The 20264-nt window shown below is 36.7% G+C and overlaps 1 protein-coding gene across 1 annotated transcript; it reads right to left on the bottom strand.

Moving 5' to 3' along the window:
- Positions 1-1830: 1830 nt before the first annotated feature.
- On the bottom strand, positions 1831-4333 carry LOC107780992 (NAD(P)H-quinone oxidoreductase subunit U, chloroplastic). Its single transcript, XM_016601620.2, has 5 exons — positions 3941-4333; positions 3388-3449; positions 3180-3269; positions 2943-3083; positions 1831-2052 (listed from the first exon to the last, which is right to left on the bottom strand). Exons 1-5 carry the CDS (start codon positions 4215-4217, stop codon positions 1957-1959), a joined length of 666 nt encoding a protein of 221 aa, XP_016457106.1. The 5' UTR covers positions 4218-4333; the 3' UTR covers positions 1831-1956.
- Between the last annotated feature and the right edge of the window lie 15931 nt (positions 4334-20264).

The following is a 20264-nucleotide window of genomic DNA, read 5'->3' as shown; positions in this document are numbered from 1 at the left end:
AGAACATAGTAGTAATTCTAAGAAAGGCTCAAGTGAGGTATCTTTGTTAAACTTCTCTTGTAGAATTGAATTCCATGAATCCCATGTACGCCTGAAGCACGCTTTGCCCAAGCTCTTTATTCTTATGTTCCGAGATTTTTCCAACAAGTGTAGATATCCCTAATGAACAATGCATCCAAAGTCTATGTACTCAAAATTGTGTTCCAATTGCTTCATCAGATTATGCCCCCTTCAGGAAAAATGTTTCAAGCATGATTATTGTATCAACTGCTATGACTTAAGTTCATGTTTCAATTGCAAATTATTATGCTCGATTTTGGAAAAAAAATTCAATGTATTGAAGACTCTTATTACTCATACATTTAAAGTCGTGATTTCAAAATGCTTATGTTGATAACGTATGGCGATCCTTGAAAGTGAAAGAATGAGAGTATGAAATATAACATGCAACCATCGTGCCAATAATGATGATTTACATTTGTAGCCAAGAGTGCCAATGAAATGAAAGAAAGTGTGAAAGGTTATGAAATAAATTGTAACTCTTTTAAATGATAAATATATTTGGGAGGATCGTTAGGTCATCGAGAAAGGGTGGGTTAAAATAACCTAAACCCGAAACTACGCATGTCAGTGTAGGAGTGATTGAGGGATAAATTCCCGTGTTGATGTACAGAGATAATTATCCTTAATTGAGATGAGATGATATCTAACAAAGGACCATCTCGACCCACACGGCATTGTGGTGAGACGGCTTAGCTGATCGGGTAGTGATCGAATACCATGCCGCATACATGGTGATAGTGTTGTGTTTCTATGTTCACCCGCACACACTAGGGTAAGACGACTTAGCCGATCAGGCAGAAATCGATTCCCATGCCATATGCATGATGGTGTATCAGTACTAAAGATCCCCCAACATAAAACATTAATATTTACTTGAAGAATTACCTAGCTCTTAACTTGACATTTTAATATTATTTAGGCTTCTTATTGAGTTCATGTTTCTCTCCTTTATGTTGGCACTCTATTCCGAGTATTTAGCTTTACATATTAGTACTATCCATGTGGGATAAGGTTATACCCCTCTCACCTTCCTGTTACCCAGGGCCAGCTCACATGTCCCCTACCCCCAGGCTACACTCTCCTATTTTGGCACTTCCTTTACTCCCACCTTTCACCTCAGATTGGGTCCCCAAGGTAGCGAATTTGTTCCCTATTTTCATAGGTAGTTCTTGCAGCAACATTGTTCCCATCCTTCCATTTTCACCCTTCCTAACTTTTTTTTGGCAGTGACTTTACCTCTTACTTACCTTACATCCTGTTTGCCCTTTCCACCATTGTCTCCAGAGGTTGTTGCCCCTTCTTGTTGTATTAATTTTATCCATGGCCCCTGATTGTCCCCTTTGTTGATACTTTCAGTTTCTTTGGTGCTAATTGTGCTTCCCCATTGGTTGTATCAGTCCCTCCTTTTGGTGTTCCTTCTGTTTCCTGGTTTTTCCTTTTCTTCTTTTATGAATTTCCTACATCCCTTTATCTCATGCCCAAAATTCTTATACTTCTCACACAATGTGGGCTTCCATTCATAATACACCTCTTGTTTAATGATTCTTCCTCATTCATCCTCAAACACTATAGAAGTCAGATAATTTTGATATAAGGTTACCATGACTAGAACCCTGATAAATGCAACCATTCCTTTTGCGATGTAGCTCTATCAGTCTTCAATGGTTTTCCCACTAATCCGGCCAATTTTGTTACTGCAGATTGTCACCACACTTTTTCCTACAGAAGTAATTATTGTTGCAAAGCTATTTTGCAAAAACATACAAATTAGAAGAGCGATTGCTTTGAATCTCATTAAAATGCAACAATCGAAGGAGAAGTATATATACAACAAGAAGATGAATATCATTCTATATTTTTACAGGATAAATTCGATGCAGCTTAATTCTCTTTCTAACGATTAAAGGCAATAGATAACACGGCAGCCAGCACAAACCAACCTAAAAAGAAATATCCCACCAATCTGGTTGGCTCCACATCCTCGGGTTCCTGCAATCATGTTTATATAACAACCACAAATTAAAATGCAAGCAGAAAATATCCTTTCACTATAAAGAGAAAGATGTAGTCAAGTGTGTACGTGTCTACATGTACGCATTAAGAGTATCTTGTACGACCTGAAAATTTTGGTTTTGAGAAATGCTATGAAAGAAGTGAGAGACTTAAACCTCTCAAATATACTTTTGTAAAAATTTGGGCCGCAGTGAGAAGAAGCTTTTGGAGGAAAGTGCAATGATAAAGAATTGAAGAACTAAGTTATGAAAGTTATTATTCGAATCAGGCCAACTTTTGCGTTAATAGAATTCACACACGGTCACCAGTTTTTCCAAAATAAGGTGAGATTTGGTGCTTATTACTCACGAAAACATCCGATCTATACTATAGTCAAGTCGTTCGCGTATCTCTTTGATCTCATTTCCTTCTATTTAAAGAGTGAAACAGTATTCCTGCTATTGTCACAATATTATTTTAGTAGGCTGGTTAAAATGAATGACCTACTTTTGTATTTGGAAATATTTTATCCTAGACTTTCATTTAACCCTTAACGAGAATATTTTGAAATTAACACAAATATTATTGAATATTAAAATCATAGATTTTAAAATTTTCATAATCACATAAATATAATAACATGTATAAGAACAAAAATTTCAAAAGTCTTCATTTTTCCTATACTTCATCCCAAATGAAACTTTATCGTATAAAGTCAGATTGATGAAGTAATTCAATACAGAAGAACAGAGTATTTCATGTAGGGATATCTTTTAATCAATAAAATATATATCTTCAAAGATGTTTATATTAGCCAATTCACTAATTAGAGGAGTAGTGTCTATATTACAAATTATAGGTCATGCATAAAAAGAAGGAATTAGTACCTGTGGAGGAGGAGTTCCTGTAGACATTGGAGTTTTATCAACCTCAAAAGGCCACTTGTACTTATCCGGTGCCTCACTCCTTACCAAGCTCCAATCATACAGCCTTCTCTCCTCTGGTGTTGACAAAATTGAATATGATTCCTATGCCCAAAAACAAAAACAAAAATAAAATGTTTAAAAAGAAAATTTGTGCAGGGTCATTTCTGAAACCTTTCTCGAAAGGAAATAAATAAATACTTTTAGGAGCTCAAGCTTCTTGTTAAGATCCTCTTCTTCCAATCCCTCATTCATAACTTCTTCAACTTTCTTCTTGTACGCAACTGGTACCTATATTGTAGGCAATAGAAGTCAAATACTCAGAAAACATTGGACATCACAATTTGTTCTTTTTCCTTTATGATTATTTTGTTTTCAAGGTGGTTGGGTAGAAAGAGATTGTGTGGACCTCATTGTATGAACATTTTCTTGGAAGTCCAAGTCTGTCATAGTGATCAATATCTGTTATTGCTGCATTCTAAAATGAAATTTATTAGTCAAATGATACATTCATATTGATAAAGAAAAGAGTTAACTTCTATATACCCTCTAAAAAATTTAGACATCGGATCATCTTAAAAATAATTACAGGTAGCACCATAAAGCTTGGGATTAATATCCTTAAAGATAGACAAGTTAATACGCTTTACATCATCTGTATACATAGCTTAAATCCCCCCCAAAAAAAAGGTCACTTAAGTAAGCGAATCACAACGACAATATTTAAAGAAATATAAAGCAGCCCGGTACACTAAGCCCACGCTATGCGCGAGATCCGGAAAAGTGCCGGACTACAAGGGTCTATTGTACGCAGTTTTACCCTACATTTCTGTAAAATACTGTTTTCATGGCTCGAACCTCCTAGTCACATGGCAGCAACTTTACCAGTTACGTCACGGCTCCCTTCCACAATATTTAAAGTAAGGGGAAAAAAATAGTTAGAACAGTAGTAAAAAGAGCACCTATGCCAAGAAGAGCTTTTTCAACATTAAGAGCTGAGATTATAGAAGGTGGTCCAGGTGGAAGTTCAACAGATGAGATTTCATTAGTTGTTGCTGTAGCGGTTTCAATGGATGCATCGCTGCTGCCGGAGTTTTGAACGAGAAACAATTTTCTAATCTGTTTGGTGGAATTACCAAAATAAGGAATAGAGGTAATTACAGGTATATTGTTACTAGAATGATTTGTAATTGTTGGAGATGATAGGAAATTTTGGCTGGAAATGTAGCGAGTTGCCATATCTTCTTGTTACTCTGTTGCATGTTTCTGCTTCCTTCTTCACATTCTGTTATCAATTCAGATAAAGGATTGGTAATTCAGCGCCAATCATTTTCTTGTCGTGATATGATAAATTACACATAAATGTTGACTACTAGGGATAACGCTGTAGTATACTGGTGATAATTCCTGCCTGTTACGCTGGTAAGGGTGGACATTCGAGCAATTCGGATTGGATATGAAAATTTCGATTTGAATTTTCGATTTTCGGATTGAAAATGACAATCCAAATACAATTCAAATAAACTCAGATCCGATCCGATAGGATCGGATTTTTTAAGTCTGGATTCAGATTAATTGGTTCGGATATTTTGGATTTTCGATTTTGAGCTTATAAGTTAGGATACTTCTTCTTTCTACAATACTAAATATCCAAATGAAGTATTCATGTTAAATTTCCTAGAAAGTTTTTTATTTTCACAACAATCATCCAAATAAAGTATTCAAGTAATAAAATCATCATCAAGGAAATACAACAAAGACACTATAAGGCCGATAAGAAGTTGCAATGATAAAATCATATCCAAATAGAAAATATTCTGATAGTAACTTAGTAATTAACATTGACTATATGAGATTATGTCTAATGGTTAGGACATTGAACTTATGTCACGATCCAAATCTCCCTCCTTAAGATGTCGTGACGGCACCTTGTCTCTATGACTAGGTAAGCCTAACAGTTGCGGAATAACTGAAATAATAACAAAATTTAACAACTAAACTTCAACAGATAACTATATGGCTGGAAAAGAAATGTCGCTCAGCATGTACAAGTAAAACCAGCAATTCGAGTATAACAATATTTTTAAAATCCGGTAGTCACAAGTCACAAGCTCTAAGAATTAATTCTAACAGTCTACATACATCAGTAACTAGGAAAAACAAAGGAGGAACAATCATAAAGGATAGAGGGGGACTCCGAGGTCTGTGAATGCTGACAGATATACCTTGAACTCTTCGAAGCAGCAACAAGTACTCTCAGCTAATAGAGGGGCTAGTAGGATGTACCTGGTTCTGCATACAAAACATGTGTAGAAGAGTAGCATGAGTACACCACAACGGTACCCAGTAAGTGTCAAGGCTAACCTCGGTAGAGTAGTGACGAGGTCAGGTTAGGGCCCTACTAGAAAATAATAATTTAAAGCAGAAAATATAGCAATATAATAAGAGACTGAAAATTTAACAAGGAGAAATTACAGAAAGATAACAGCACAAAACCGTCACGACTCAAAATCACTAGTCGTGATGGCACCTAACTTGATCCTCTAGGTAAGCCAACTAACAGAAAAAACAATCCAAAAGAGATTATAGGAAAATAGTAAAGAATTGGCTGAACATTTATAAATTGACCCAAAAACTGGTAGTACGACTCATGAGCTTCTAAGACTTGGAATTTACAAAGCTAGTACAAATAATTACACGATCTGTTTAAAATTCACATAAACAAATTACCAAAATCTAAGCTACCTAGGACAAGTGGCAGCTATATCCGGAATGCATAAGCATCTTCAGAGCCAGCACCCGACATCACCAGCAGCTCCGCTCCAAAATCTATATGCAATGTACAGAAGTGTAGTATCAGTACAAATCGACACCATGTACTAGTAAGTATTTTGTCTAACCTCATCGAAGCAGTGACGAGGCTTTTTTTGTTAAAAGAAACTTTATGATAAAACCTGCACCGTAAATCAGCAATAGAACTATACTACGATATAATAGAGATGAATACATGAAATGGATACGCAAAAAAATAACCGAGTGCTAATAGAGATCACAATCTGGCATCTTCAAATACCTCAACCAATCTTTTCCTTAAAATGAAGCCAATAAACGACAACCGTAAATTTTTAACTTTCCTAGCACGAGGAATGTACTCAGATGTCAGGCAAATGCACGGCAACACCCTTCATGCTTTTATCTCATCCTCACCCAATTTACGTATAATAGAACCAACCAGATGACAGAAATACCGATAATAGGAATTACAAAGTAGGAGAATACACAAGTAGCTATAATAAACTAGGATATACATGTGGGCAACAGTACAAGACTAGGTGGAAAACATGTGAGTGATGACAACAATTGGAAACAAGTAATATCAACTTCAACTAACTAGCATGATGGAGGCCTAAGTACAGATATAACAAGTAAGAAGGAAGCACATGATCTTTACAAATTAACAAGTAGAGGCATGAATGACTAGCATGGTGGAAGGCTTGTACCAAATGCAACATAATAGATACGACATGAGTGTAATTTTAAAAGCAGGAAAATAGGCATGATATTTGCAAGTTAAACAAGTAGAAGATATGAGCGACACAACAACAATTGATATAAAGATAAATGACAGAACAATAGCAACAAGTCACATCAGATCTGAGATTGCGATAATAACAGCTCAAGGTAAAGGCATACACATATACACGGGAAAACAAATATCATAACATAATGCATGTCCCTCATTCTCGCTTTAACGGAAACACCAATCGTTCAATGACCTCACGATGATATAAAAGCATAACGGTATAGATAAAATGCACGGCATCAGCATTCGTGTTTTATACTCTCATAACATGGCACAGTATCACCCTTCATGCTTTACACTCACATAACATGGTACGACATCACTCTTCATGCTTTTACTGTCAATAATATGGCATGGTATCACCATTCGTGCTTTACACTCTCTCTCATATGATAATGTACAAACGATGACATGACATCACCCTTCGTGCTTTACACTCTTCCTTACCAAGCATATGTATATCAATGGCAAACAAGGCAGGAAGCACAAATAACATCAAGGGGAGTGTTTTTAACGTATATTCCAAAAAAATCCCAATCACAACTTTCCAAGCAAATAATAGTTAAATAAACCCTCAACAACTGTATTATTCAAATACTTCCACAAATCTCACAAATGATCCACAACACAAGTATAGAATCTAGTATCTCAAAAAGATCGGTTGTAGCAATGTATTAATTATTATGCATAGAGATGACCGAATTAGACACATAAATGTATTCTTAGAATCCCATCAAATTTGATCAAGTTATAATAGGCTAAGTCTTGATTTCTAACATTTAGTGCTATGTTCTTAATATCTAGAAGTCAAGAGAGGCATGAATCAAGAAGGTCACGTAGTTCTAGAAGGCATAATTATAACATAATCTACCCCCAAGCATGATTAACCATGGTACATACATATACGCTCATCACCACATATATGTATCACCCCTGCATGTAGCAAACAATGTCAAATAGGAGGAAGAATTCCCTCAACAAAGTTAGGCAAGACACTTACCCGAACAGGCCAATTACAATACCGAGCAAGCCAAACGATGCTCCAAAAATTTCATCACGCGCGTAGTGACCTTCGAACGGCTCAAAACTAGCAAAAATAAACTCAAATATATCAAATAAAGCCCAAGAAAACAATTCCAAATGATAAAGATTGAATCCTAAATCAAATCCCAAATCCGGCCAAAAATCACACCCGGCCAACGCCTCGAAACCCGACAAAACTCACAAAATTTGACAACCCATTCAATTAGGAGTCCAACCATACTAATTTCACTCAATTCCTACTCCAAATCGATGTTCAAAACTCAAAAATTCATATTATGAAAGTTTAGGCCAAAACCCCCAATTTTCTCTTTAAAATTCATCAACCAAAAACTAAAATCGGAGATAGATTCATGGAATATAATCAAAAACGAGTAGAGAATACTTACCCCAATTCATATGGTGAAAATCGCCTAAAAATTGTCCAATTCCGAGCTCCACAACTCAAAATATGTTAAATGAATAAAATCCTCGTTTTAACATTGTTCTGCCTCGTGTCTTGTGCCAAATGATCTCGAAACTTGATTTTGATGCCTCTAACGGATTTCTTGTGAAATTCTAGTCAAGTTAGGCTCTTGAATCACTCTATTTGACCTTATATTGAAGGAGATGTTGGTTTTAATATTTGAAAATAGTGCATATTTTTAAATGCGGTGGCAATTTCGTAATTAATCTAAAAATCTGGCAATCCAATTCTTAGTAAAATGACCATAAACTCCTCATACGATGTCCAAATTCGATGATTCTTTTTTCTATGACTGCATAATTATGATACGGATCTAATGCTTCAATAAAAACAGAAATTGAAGCTCATTTGCCTAATGTAGTACCAGTTATGCTTGAAGAAACAACATTGAAAAATAAAACAAACGAGTGCCACATAACTCAAATCCATCCGAAACTCACCCGAGCCCTTTGGGACCACGTCCAAACATACCAACAAGTCTTATAACATAACACAGACTTACTCGAGACCTCAAAACACACATAACAATATCGAAACAATGAATCACAAATTAATCCAAAAATAAATGAACTTGAAACTTCAAACTTCTACAACTGATGTTGAAACCTATCAAACCACGTCTGATTGCCCTCAAATTTTGCACACAAGTCACATTTGACATTACGGGCTTGCTCCAACTTTCGAAATTGAAATCCGACCCTGATATCAAAAGTTCACTCTCGGTCAAACTTTTCAAAAAAAAATCCAACTTTCGCCATTTCGAGCCAAATTCAACTACGGACCTCCAAATCACAATCCGGATGTGCTCCTAAGTCCAAAATCACCCAAGGAGCTAACGGAACAATAAAAATTCCAATCGAGTTAAATACTAAAAAGTCAAACTCGGTCAACTCTTTCAAATTTAAAGCTCTCTAGTAGAGAATCATTCTTCCAAATTAGTCCTGAATAACCTGAAAATCAAAACTGATGATTCACATAAGTCAAAATACATCATACGGAGCTACTCACACCCGTAAACTACCGAGCGAAGATCAAATGCTCAAAACAACCAGTCGGGTCGTTACATCCTCCACCACTTAAACATACGTTTGTCCTCGAACGTGCAAGGAGTCGTTCCAAAGATATCAAATCACGGTGCAACCTTACTAAGCATAAACTCGGGGATGATCCCATGTCACCCTGCTCTATATAATTCTGCCAACACAAAATAACTAGAGATTCTTACTTCAACCTTGGTCCTTAAACCTTAGAACCCAATCTTTATCATCCAGACTTCATTACGAGACCCAAATCCCTCATCTGCACATTGTATAAGCCTGAACAAGATGTATCAAGTGATAACCATAACCCATCACATGATATACCTCATCACTTCGGCACTCATGGTAGGAACTGATGACCACCATTACTGCCCAAAAACAAATCCGGTGTCGGTAGCAAGCCTCCTATTGGTTAGAAACTCGTTCAAACCCTTCATACCCTACTGATGATGAAAGAAACATTCATAACTGCTTATGAAAGAAACATTCATAACTGATTAACCACTCATCTGATCAATAAGCCAAAAAACTCACTCGCCTGACCAGGGCCATAGTCCAAATCCTCAACAACAAATAGTGTTATTCTTCCAAACCTTCCTCATATAAAACAATAGCGCAAATCTCAGGTCTAGAAACCTCATCTCAGCCAATACAAGCAGCCCCACAGACAAGTGCCAACAATAATCATATAGAGCCCCACACAACCTGGTTCCATGCACCAACAATTAATAATTCAGACATGACAAATAACAGTAAGAAAACTAAATAAGAAGACTACTAAGAAAGTTAAGCAGACAGGGACATTTTATCATTTTATTATGAACTATTTTCAACAAGTTAAGGCATGTAACCGAAAATCCATATGTTCCATCCATTGCTCGGAAAGGTGCGGTGTTGACATTCATGGCACGCACTTGGCCGTCACCCGTAAGGTAGACCCTTGGGCTCCTCCCAAGTCCTTATTATTCTTCCTTGGCACTCTTAGGACATGAAATAAAACATATCTAGATGGTCGTTGCCTCCTACAAAGTCCCTTTGACTAATACTCCTTCTTGAAGCCCATCGTCAACACGTGTCGCATGCATGGCTGATACTCGCATAGCCGACTCAGGGCGTGCAGCATTACGGGCATCGAGAGTCAATAAAGGCAGACACTAACAGTTATCATGTTCCAACTATTTTTTTCGCTCTTGTGTGGACACATGTACATATTAAAGTAACTTTAAATATGTCCTTGAAATTGTAATTAGCACAAATATATATTGAAATACATGGGGCTGTAGATGCAAGCTTCTCAAAATTAGTTGTCACGGACCGAAATCCTCACAAAACTATGACGATGCCTAACACCGCTTGCTAGACAAGACAACTTTTAATATTCAGAAATAAACTTCAATAGCAATATTGTTTTAAATTAGAATAAGATAAATAACGGTAGCCAACAATGATATAACTGAAATACCATCCCAGAACTAGGTGTCAACGAGTACATGAGCTCTATAAAATAAATAAGTACAACGGTCTGAACAATGATACAATACTGTCTGAAGTACATAAACACTAATAAATAAAGTAGGGAAAGGGACTCCAAGGCCTACGTACGAAAACAACAGTGCTATCTTAAAATCACAATGGTACCGGTACAACTCCTTAGAAATAAGCTAAATCGGTAATACCTGGATCTGCACATAAAGTGCATAGTATATTATGAGTACAACCGACCCTATGTACTTAGTAAGTAGCAAGCCTAACCTCGGATTGAAGATAGTGATGATATTGTCAAAATCCGATGCTCACTTTGAATAATAATAATAATAATAATAATAATAATAATAATAATAATAATAATAATAATAATAATAATAATAATAATAATAATAATAAAGGGAAAATAGTTTGTCTTCCTCTGAAAAATGACAATGAAAAAAAAAAGGCATGCTTTCCAATCAACTCGGAATAAGTCATCAATCTCAAGATATAAGGTATTAATTAGCATGAGGAAGATACGTCTCTATTCTAGCATGACAAGTAACAATACCAAAATCAATAAGTTCACAAATAAATCATCAAGTAAGTACAATCTTATCATTATACGAGTGCCTGGCATAAAGTCCCTCACTTAGCACATACCAAGTACCTGCACTCACAGGGCCCAAAGTAACATGGGTTATCACCTGATTCTGGAGGGGCGGATCCTAGCTGAAATGCTGATCGGATCAAAACTCAACGATCATCACAACTCAACCCAAATGGCCTTGCGTACACGCCACCTCAATATCAATACCACTCAGCCCAATAGGGAGTCTGGCGTACGTGTTACCTCAATATCAATATTAACACGGCTCTATAGCCCAAATTTAGTCATTAAACCACTCAAATCACAATATTTGACCATAATCACAGTATCAGAAATCAATATACCACACAAATTATACCAAGGTGCTGCAAATCCCCTTAAACCTGTATCATAGAAGTAAGGTCAGTAACAATATGTAAGATAACATGTAAGAAGTATACAAATATGGTGATATAACATGCGGATATAATATCATGACTGAAGAAAGTATGACTACAATTAAGGCAACAACTCTACTAAGCAAAAATAACCCAATCATGTCTCAAGCTGATAACCACATAGCCTAGATATAATTCCTAACATGAATAATAGCTCAAGTAGTCATACAAGTAGGAAAAACAAGGTAACACGAAGGCATAATATACAAAACAAGGCACATTGTAGCCTAAAGTCCACCCGGATCATAAATAACCTCGGTGCATGCATATACATTTGTCACCACGTACATGCGTCACCCCCTACAGATAGAAAGCATCGTAGTCTATAGGGAAAATACCCTCAAGCCAAGCCTAGACAATATACTTACCTCAATGTGCGAGAATCAATACTCAAAAAAGTCATTGCCTCTTGAATCAGCCTCCAAACGGGTCAAATCTAGCGAAAAATAAACTCAATAATGTCAAACAATGATGTAAGAATCGGTTACAAGTTATAAAGCACCAATTTTTATCAAATTGCAAAAAGTTAACCTGAACCCGCCTCTCGGAACCTGAAAAAAGTCACAAGTCCCTATTACCCATTCGAATACGAATCCAATATACAAGTTTCATCCAAATCTAACTTGATTAGAGGTTCAAATCTCCATTTTTCACTCTCCAAAGTATAGTCAAAATCCCCAAATTTCTCTTTCAAATCCCATAATCTATGTGTAATAATACATGGGAAAACAAGATAAAATATTAAAATCAAATAGAAATCAATTACCCTCTTGCCTTATGTAAAGATCCCCCTCAACAATTTTCCTCTCCAGGTTTAGGGCTCAAAATATGAAATAATGGGTCTAAATCCCAAAATTAAACAACTTATAATTATGGCTAGTGGTACCCTTGGCGAACGCGACCACTGCCTCGCATTCGCGAATCCCAAAACCAGCTCCAGCCTCAATGATGATCATGAACGCGCTCAATCGCCCACAAATGCGATGCACTGCCAACCCCAACCCCAAGCCTAAGCAAAGTGTTTTGTCCCACGTGAACGCGAAGGCTTATCTCCAGCTTTCCCCTGCATGCCTTCCTTCTACGCAAATGTGATGCCCTTGTCGCAAATATGAAGGCCACAAATCAGAATGCTTTGCGAATGTGACTCACCTATCGCAAACGCGAAGAACAAAATGTTGCTTCCCCAAATAAGCCTTTGCGATCTTGAGACCTGCTTCGTATTCGTGAAGCACACCACACACCAGCAGTCTTCAACAATCCACCCAAGCTCAAGTGATCCAAAATCCATCTGAAACACTATAGAACCCTTCGGGACCCTGTCCAATCATATCAACCAATACCAACACATAACACGGACCTACTAGAGGTCTCAAATAACACAAAGTAACATCAAAACTACAACTCGCACCTCAATTCAAGCTTAATGAACTAATCAACTTCCAACTTTCAAAAGTCATACTGAACAACGTCTAACCAACTTGGAATAACTCCAAAGTTTTCACATAAGTCCTAAAGGATAAAACAAACCTATTCTAAGTTTCGGAACAAAAATCTAAGCCTGATAGCCTCAAAGTCAACTCCAGGTCAAACCTTTGAACCTTTCAAACCTTCAAATTTTCAACTTTTGCCAATTAGACCCAAATCAACTTAGGATCCTCCAAATCCAAATCTGGATATACGCATAGGTCTAACATCACCATACGAACCAATTGAAACCATCAAATTATCAATTCTAGGTCGTTTACACAAAAGTCAAATTGGTCAAGCCTTATAATATAAGCCTCAAACAATAGAACTACGTAATCCAATTCACTCCAAAACCATTCTGAAACCAAACCATCCATCCTTGTAAGTTACAAAACAACAAATAATAATACGGGAAGCATCAAATAGGAAAACGAGTATTAAATTCACAAAATGACCATCCATGTCGTTATATGCTCCTCCTCTTAAACAAATGTTCATCCTTAAATGAGTTTAGAGTCATACCTAGGATATCAAAAAGGTGAGGATATCTGCTCCACATATCATGCTTTAACCTCTTCGTTGAAACTATACTGATACAATATTCTTTTACCCCAGCTTTCGAACCTGCCTATCAAAAATGCTCACCGACTCCTCCTCATAGGCTAAATTCTCATCCAACTGCACAGAACTAAAATCCAACACGAGAAACGAATCCTCATAGTACTTCCGAAGCATGAAAACATGAAATACCAAGTGAACTCCTAATAAGTTGGGTGGAAAAGCAAGTCTTTAGGCCACCTCACCCATTCTATCTAGAACCATGAATGGACCAATATAACAAGGGCTCAACTTGTCCTTCTTCTCAAATCTCATTATGCCCTTCATAGGCAAAACTCGGAGAAGAACCTTCTCACCTTCCATGAAAGCTATATCACGAACCTTCCTATCATCATAACTCTTCTGTCCGGACTATGTTATACGAAGTCGATCCTGAATCAATTTCACCTTCTCCAAAGCATGACAAACCAAGTTTGTGCCCAATAATCTAGCCTTACCCGGCTCAAATAATGCAATTGGAGAACGACATCGCCTCCCATATAAGGCCTCGTACGAAGCCATTTGGATGCTCGACTAATAGCTTTTGTTGTATGAAAACTCCGCTAATGGAAGAAACTGATCCCATTGGCCCACGAAGTCTATGATACAGGCCCTCAACATATCCTCCAAAATTTGAATAGTCTGCTCGAATTGCCCGTCCGTTTTAAGGTGAAATGCGGTACTCAACTCAACCTCCATTTCCAACTCATGTTGAACAACTCTCTAGAAGTGCAAAGTAAACTTAGTGCCTCTATCCGAAAAAATAGGCACAAGAACACGATGCAAGCGTACAATATCCCTGATGTAGATCTTAGCCTTCAAAGTGTATGAAGTCATGACTGAAATGAAATGCATAGACTTGTTAGTATGTCCACAATGACCCAAACAACATTAAATATTCTTAATGTCTGTAGCAATCTACCATAAAGCCCATAGTGATGTGCTCCCACTTTTACACTGGTATCTCAATCTTGTGAAGTAACCCACTAGGAATCTGATGCTTTTACTTGACTCTTTGAAAATTCAAACACCGAGCAACATATCCAACATTGTCATTCTTCATCCTCCGCTCCATCAATAATGGTTCTTCAAATAATAGTACATCTTCGTAGCACCTGAATGAATAGAACACCGCAAACTATGAGCTTCGTCAAGTATCAAATCTCTCAACCCATCCACATTAGGAATACAAATCCGAACTGAAGTCTCAATACACCATCATCATCAATAGACACTTCCTTAGCACCACCATGATGCACTATGTCCTTAAGGACAAGCAAACGGGGATCATTATATTGATGAGCCTTAATGCGCTAAACCAAGAACGATTGGTATATAACATAAGTAAGAACCTTGCTAGGCTCCAATATATCCAATCTGATGAAGCTGTTGACCAAAGCATGAACATCTATAGCCAAAAGCCTCTCCCCAGCTAGAATAAATGTTAACTCCCCATACTCTCTGTCTTTCTACTCAAGGTGTCTGCTATTACGTTGGCCTTCCCAGAATGATATAGAATGGTGATATCATAGTACTTCAAAAACTCCAACCTCCTATGTTGCCTCAAGTTCAAATCCTTTTCTTAAATAGATGTTGAAGACTTTGATGATCTATATACACCTCAGAAGACACACCATATAAGTAATGCCTCCAAATCTTGAGCGTGTGAACAATAGTTGCTAACTCCAAATCATGCACTGGATAGTTCTTTTTATGGGGCTTCAACTTGATGAGTAGGCAAATCATACTACTTTCTTGCATCAATACACGCCCAATGTCAACCCATAAAGCTACAAAATAAATCGTATAACCCGATCCTGATGGAAAAACCAACAGTGGAGTTGTAGTCAAGGCTATCTTGAGTTTCTAAAATCTCTCGTCACACTCATCCAAACACATGAACAAAGTGCCCTTCTGAGTCAACTTAGTCAATGAGGGTATAATAGATAAAATCCCTCTACTAAACGATGTTGATACCTAGCCAAACCCAAGAAGTTCCTGATCTATGTAGCGGTAGAAGGTATGCGCCAACTCTAAACTACCTTAATCTTGGTCCACCTTGATCCCATTACTAGATACCACATGACCCAAGAATGTAACTGAGTATAACTAAAACCCATACTTGGAGAACTTAGCAAATAGCTTCTTCTCCCTCAAAGTCTGGAGCATGGTCCTCAAATGTTGCTCGTGTTCCTCCTTATTACAGGAATACACCAATATATCGTCAATAAACACAATATCAAAAGAATCGAAATAAGGTTGGATCACATTGTTCATCACGTGCACGAAAGCTATTTGGCATTAGTCAACCCAAATGAAATCACCAAAAATATCATCTACAAGCTTAAAAAAGCATCTCATTAATGGTATACAAATTTTGACGAGTTATTTTCTCATTTGGTTTTGAGATGAATCTCACTGATGATTATGTATACCTCAGTTCAGTGGGAGTAAGCATATTTTTCTGATTTGTATGCATTTGGATATTTGCAAATAATTTTGAGACGTTGGGAAGATATTAAATAACCTAAAATTTTATCTTTAAAAAGCAGTCAAAAGGTTCATATGGTATTTACAGAGAACATACATATATTTTTATACTCACACAAAGAAAGCTGGAAAGTTAAAGATAATCAACTATTCAGATACAGACTTTTCTAGATGCACATCTAGTATGCTTGGTTGGTGATTTATATCGGGAAGAGTTTTAAACAAACACTCATAGATATTTTCACTATGACAGTCGAGTTTATAGAACAATATGAGGAATCTAATATATGGAATATGATTGTCGACTTTTGTCACTTGGCTGCGACTTTTAGATGAAATTGAAAAATCACTTCATTTATTTTATGATAATAAGTCAACAATCATGTATTTCAATAACAACGGGAGTTTGGTAAAGTCAAAGTATATTAACATAAAGAAGATTATTAAAGAAAGAGTTTAGAGTGGTTCGATGTCTATAGAACATATTAGTACAAACTTGATGGTTGTCCATCCACTTACTAAGGGACAACCACTCAAGGTCTTTCATGAGCACACTACTCATATGGGTATCGCACCCCATTTTTTCTTTCCTAAGCAGAAATCGGGTTTATGACATTTGGAGAGACAACTCATTCCTTTTGGGAACTGGGTTTGAATTTGGAGAGTCGCCACTAATGATTAGGGTGCATTAAGACACCAAAAGAGTTCGATTTGAATAACCAGAGATAAGGTAAGGGCTTGAAATTATTCTAAGGGGAAGGTGTTAGGCACCCCTCAGAATCCACTATGTGGTTCCCGGCCAGACAATTATTGTGAATTGAGGTACAATTAACGTATAAGCAAATAAGGCTCAAATAATAGGGGATTTCAACACATAATGGTTTGAAAGTAAACAAATTTTGAAAGAACAATTAGAAAACTGATTTTTTAGAATAAGAAGTTAAATTGCTAAAAGAATAAAGAATAAAGGAAAGGGGGTCCTAGGTTTATTAAAAAATATGGATCACCCCACACAATGTCCGGTAATCACTCCTCAATGAGGGGCTACACGTGACATTATCGCGTGGTCATCATATCCATATCTACCCTTCCTACCCCATTAAGGTATTAAAGCGCAGATTGGTCTCGATTCCTTATTGCATGCTATTACCCGTCCCATTCCTATCAATCCCGGAGGCACTTAGGACTACTATCCTAAAAGGGAGGGATGATGGGCTTATTTAGAGTTTCAAAAGTAAAAATTCTAAGGCGACATACAAAAACACATATTGCATATGAAAGGGGAAACACATAAGCATATAGGCTCAAGTATACCTCCTCGAACAAACACATAAAGTAGCATGTCTTACACATACTGCTTAGGTCTGATTGAAAAGCATTAAAGACGAGGGAGATGAGATTGTTGAGGCAGTTTTAGTTTATTGCATAACTCAGATAAGAAGTTTGAATCAGGCCTACCTGCTGGTTGTAGTGATTAACAGATTCAGTTTTATTATTCTAAGGTTTGCCTCAGTGTTTAGACAAGGTCCTATAGGCATGATATCTACTGAATTTAAAAGATGATGAGATAGTAGAAGCTTGAAATAAATTATTCGAAATCCTATAAGCATGCTTGTTAAACCTTGTTAAGCGAGGGAATTAGGTTATTAAGAGTAGCAGAATGAACAAAAATAAATTGAACTGGTTACATGTTCTGCAGGTGGTAGTATCTACTATTATTGACTTTAATTCCTAGGAGCATGTTATCTAACATTAACTGCGAATGACAGCGAATCAGATTGATTTAAGAAACCCCTATAGGCATGATTTCTATGCATTACTTATTTTAAACCTTATAGGCATGGCATCTAAATGAAGTTTGAATATGCAGAATTAAAAGTACCCTATAGGCAGGTTTTCTACATGAAGTTGAATATGCAGCATTAAAAGTACCCTATAGGCAGGTTTTCGTGAAGTTCGAATATGCAGAAGTAAAACACCCTTCTACCCTTGCATGCATAGTTACCCAACCCTTTTCACTAGCCAGCCCCAAGTGTTTATTACAACTTATTACAAACCAGAATAACAAATTACATCAAAACAGAAAAATACAAAGAAAGTACAACTAAAGAAGGCTTGATTCTTGACTTCCTCTCTGAGTTACGAGATAAACCAACTCAAAGACCATTGATCCAAATCCTTTCTCCAATTTGAGTGTGTCAGAGTTTCCTAAAGGACTCAATGGGACTCCGGGCAGTGCTCCCAAATTATATTACTAGAATAGGGACAAGTGCAGTGTGGAAGTGCCATCCCTCAAGTGTCCAAGTTCAGAGGGAGCTCATGGGTCACAAGGTAAGGCTCACAAGAGAGGGGCAGAACTTAAGTCTAAGATAGAGTGCAGGTGAAGAAACAGAGTAAAGAAGAGGGAAAGAGGTGCTGGGAAACAGTTACAGAGTTAAGGACTTCACACAAAGGGGTTCAGGGATTGGGGATTGCAAAGAGCCTATGCACTTAGGCGTTAGTTAATTCTGGGCATGCACAACAATAAGGAGTATTATTATGCTTACAAAATCAACCAGAATACACAATCACATAATGGTAACATAAAGGTTATGATCCCAGGGAAATCACGTTTGAGTCATAGACAGCAATACTTAATACTGTCATGCCTCAAACAAACCATCAGTATCAAACACATTGGGGTAAGGGTTTAGGACACATAATAGATTCAAAACAGGTAGAAGGAAATTACAGCATGCTAAATTAAGTAATGTACTAAACACAAGCAATAGGCAAACAAGAAGGCAAAAGTATTAAGTAAACATATTATTAGGATGCTGAAATCTTAATCAGAACATACCAGTTTAAAGAAGCAAAATATAGTAAAAGCAGGTAGCAGGACTTTGAATACAAGCCACAGTACAAGTAGCAAGAGAGAATAATTTGAGTGTAAGTGATTTCAGAACTAAGTGCGTTCGTCTATGTTAATGAAAGAGCAGGGTATTTATAGTTTGAAGATAGACAGAAAATAAGGCAAGGATCATAGTTTAGCAGTAATTATGGAACTATGTACCAATTAAAATCAAATCAGTATAAGGACTTCCTTTAATTAATGAGTTAAAATCAAATGGAAATGGGCAGAAAACATTTAATGAAAGAAATCAAGTAAGCATCATGTGCAGAGTAGACAATTAGGGGTAAGTGCATAGAGGTTTAATTAAGGAAAGAATCTTTGAAATACTCGGTTAGCCAAATAAGGTAAGAAAACAAAGTAAAGTTGCAGCATATGGAGACAATCGAAAATTAGTACATAGCAAATCAGGGAGTCAAGGATTTCAAAATCACTAATTTAATGAGAGTGACATGGGTTCCCAAGAATAAACAAGTAAACCAAGTTAAAGGCAAGAGAATCAAAAGTCTAAGGGGAAGTTTTCAAACCAATTCAAAAAACACGGAAATCAGTAAAACAAGGAAAGAATCAATTACACGAGTGCAATCAGAATTACACGGGAGATTTGAAATCAATCCAAAATTGAATGTCATTTTAGAGGGGAATTTAGCATATAAAAGAGTGCATAAACATTAGGCATGCGAGGCTGAACTTGTGACAAAGAGAATAACAATCACAAAATCAGTAGATAGTGAATTATCCCAACATGGTAGTCACATAGGTCAACTTAGTAATAGGGAAAAAGGGTATCAGAGGCATGCAAAAGTCCGGGTAAAAAGACTTTTTCTGAAAAATATAATCTAGTTTCAATGCTTGCAAGAAACCAAATCACATAGAGAAATAGAAGTTGAAACAAAAAAGACTTCGAGTCCAGTCGAGCTAATTCAAACAGATGAAGCAGTTTTCAGAAGTCCGAATAGGTCCAGAGAAATTAGGGTTTTGAAAGTAATCAAATTCAGAGCATGACTAACAAGTAAATCACATAGTAAGAAGTCTCAAGACTCGAATGAACCCAAAATTTTAGGGTTTTCACCATCAATCGAGTTCTAGAGATGAAAAATAAGTAAATCGGACAAATACTAACAAAATAGATTCAGAAATCTCAAAAGGTCAAAACCCTTAATATGCAAACTCGAGTAAAATAACAACATAAGGAAAC

The sequence above is a fragment of the Nicotiana tabacum genome, chromosome 3 (assembly GCF_000715075.1).
Source record: "Nicotiana tabacum cultivar K326 chromosome 3, ASM71507v2, whole genome shotgun sequence".
In the NCBI taxonomy this organism is placed as follows: Eukaryota; Viridiplantae; Streptophyta; class Magnoliopsida; order Solanales; family Solanaceae; genus Nicotiana; species Nicotiana tabacum.
The sequence above is the reverse complement of the archived record's forward strand: the minus strand, read 5'-3'. Positions and strand labels throughout refer to the sequence as shown.

Bases quoted from the DNA above. Each gene is read 5' to 3' on its own strand.
- LOC107780992 (XM_016601620.2), bottom strand. From the start codon at position 4,217: ATGGCAACTCGCTACATTTCCAGCCAAAATTTCCTATCATCTCCAACA. The intron at 3,450-3,940 runs GTGCTCTTTTTA...TTTAGAATGCAG, and splicing joins AAAAGCTCTTCTTGGCATAG to CAATAACAGATATTGATCAC. The intron at 3,270-3,387 runs GTCCACACAATC...CCTACAATATAG, and splicing joins GAAAATGTTCATACAATGAG to GTACCAGTTGCGTACAAGAA.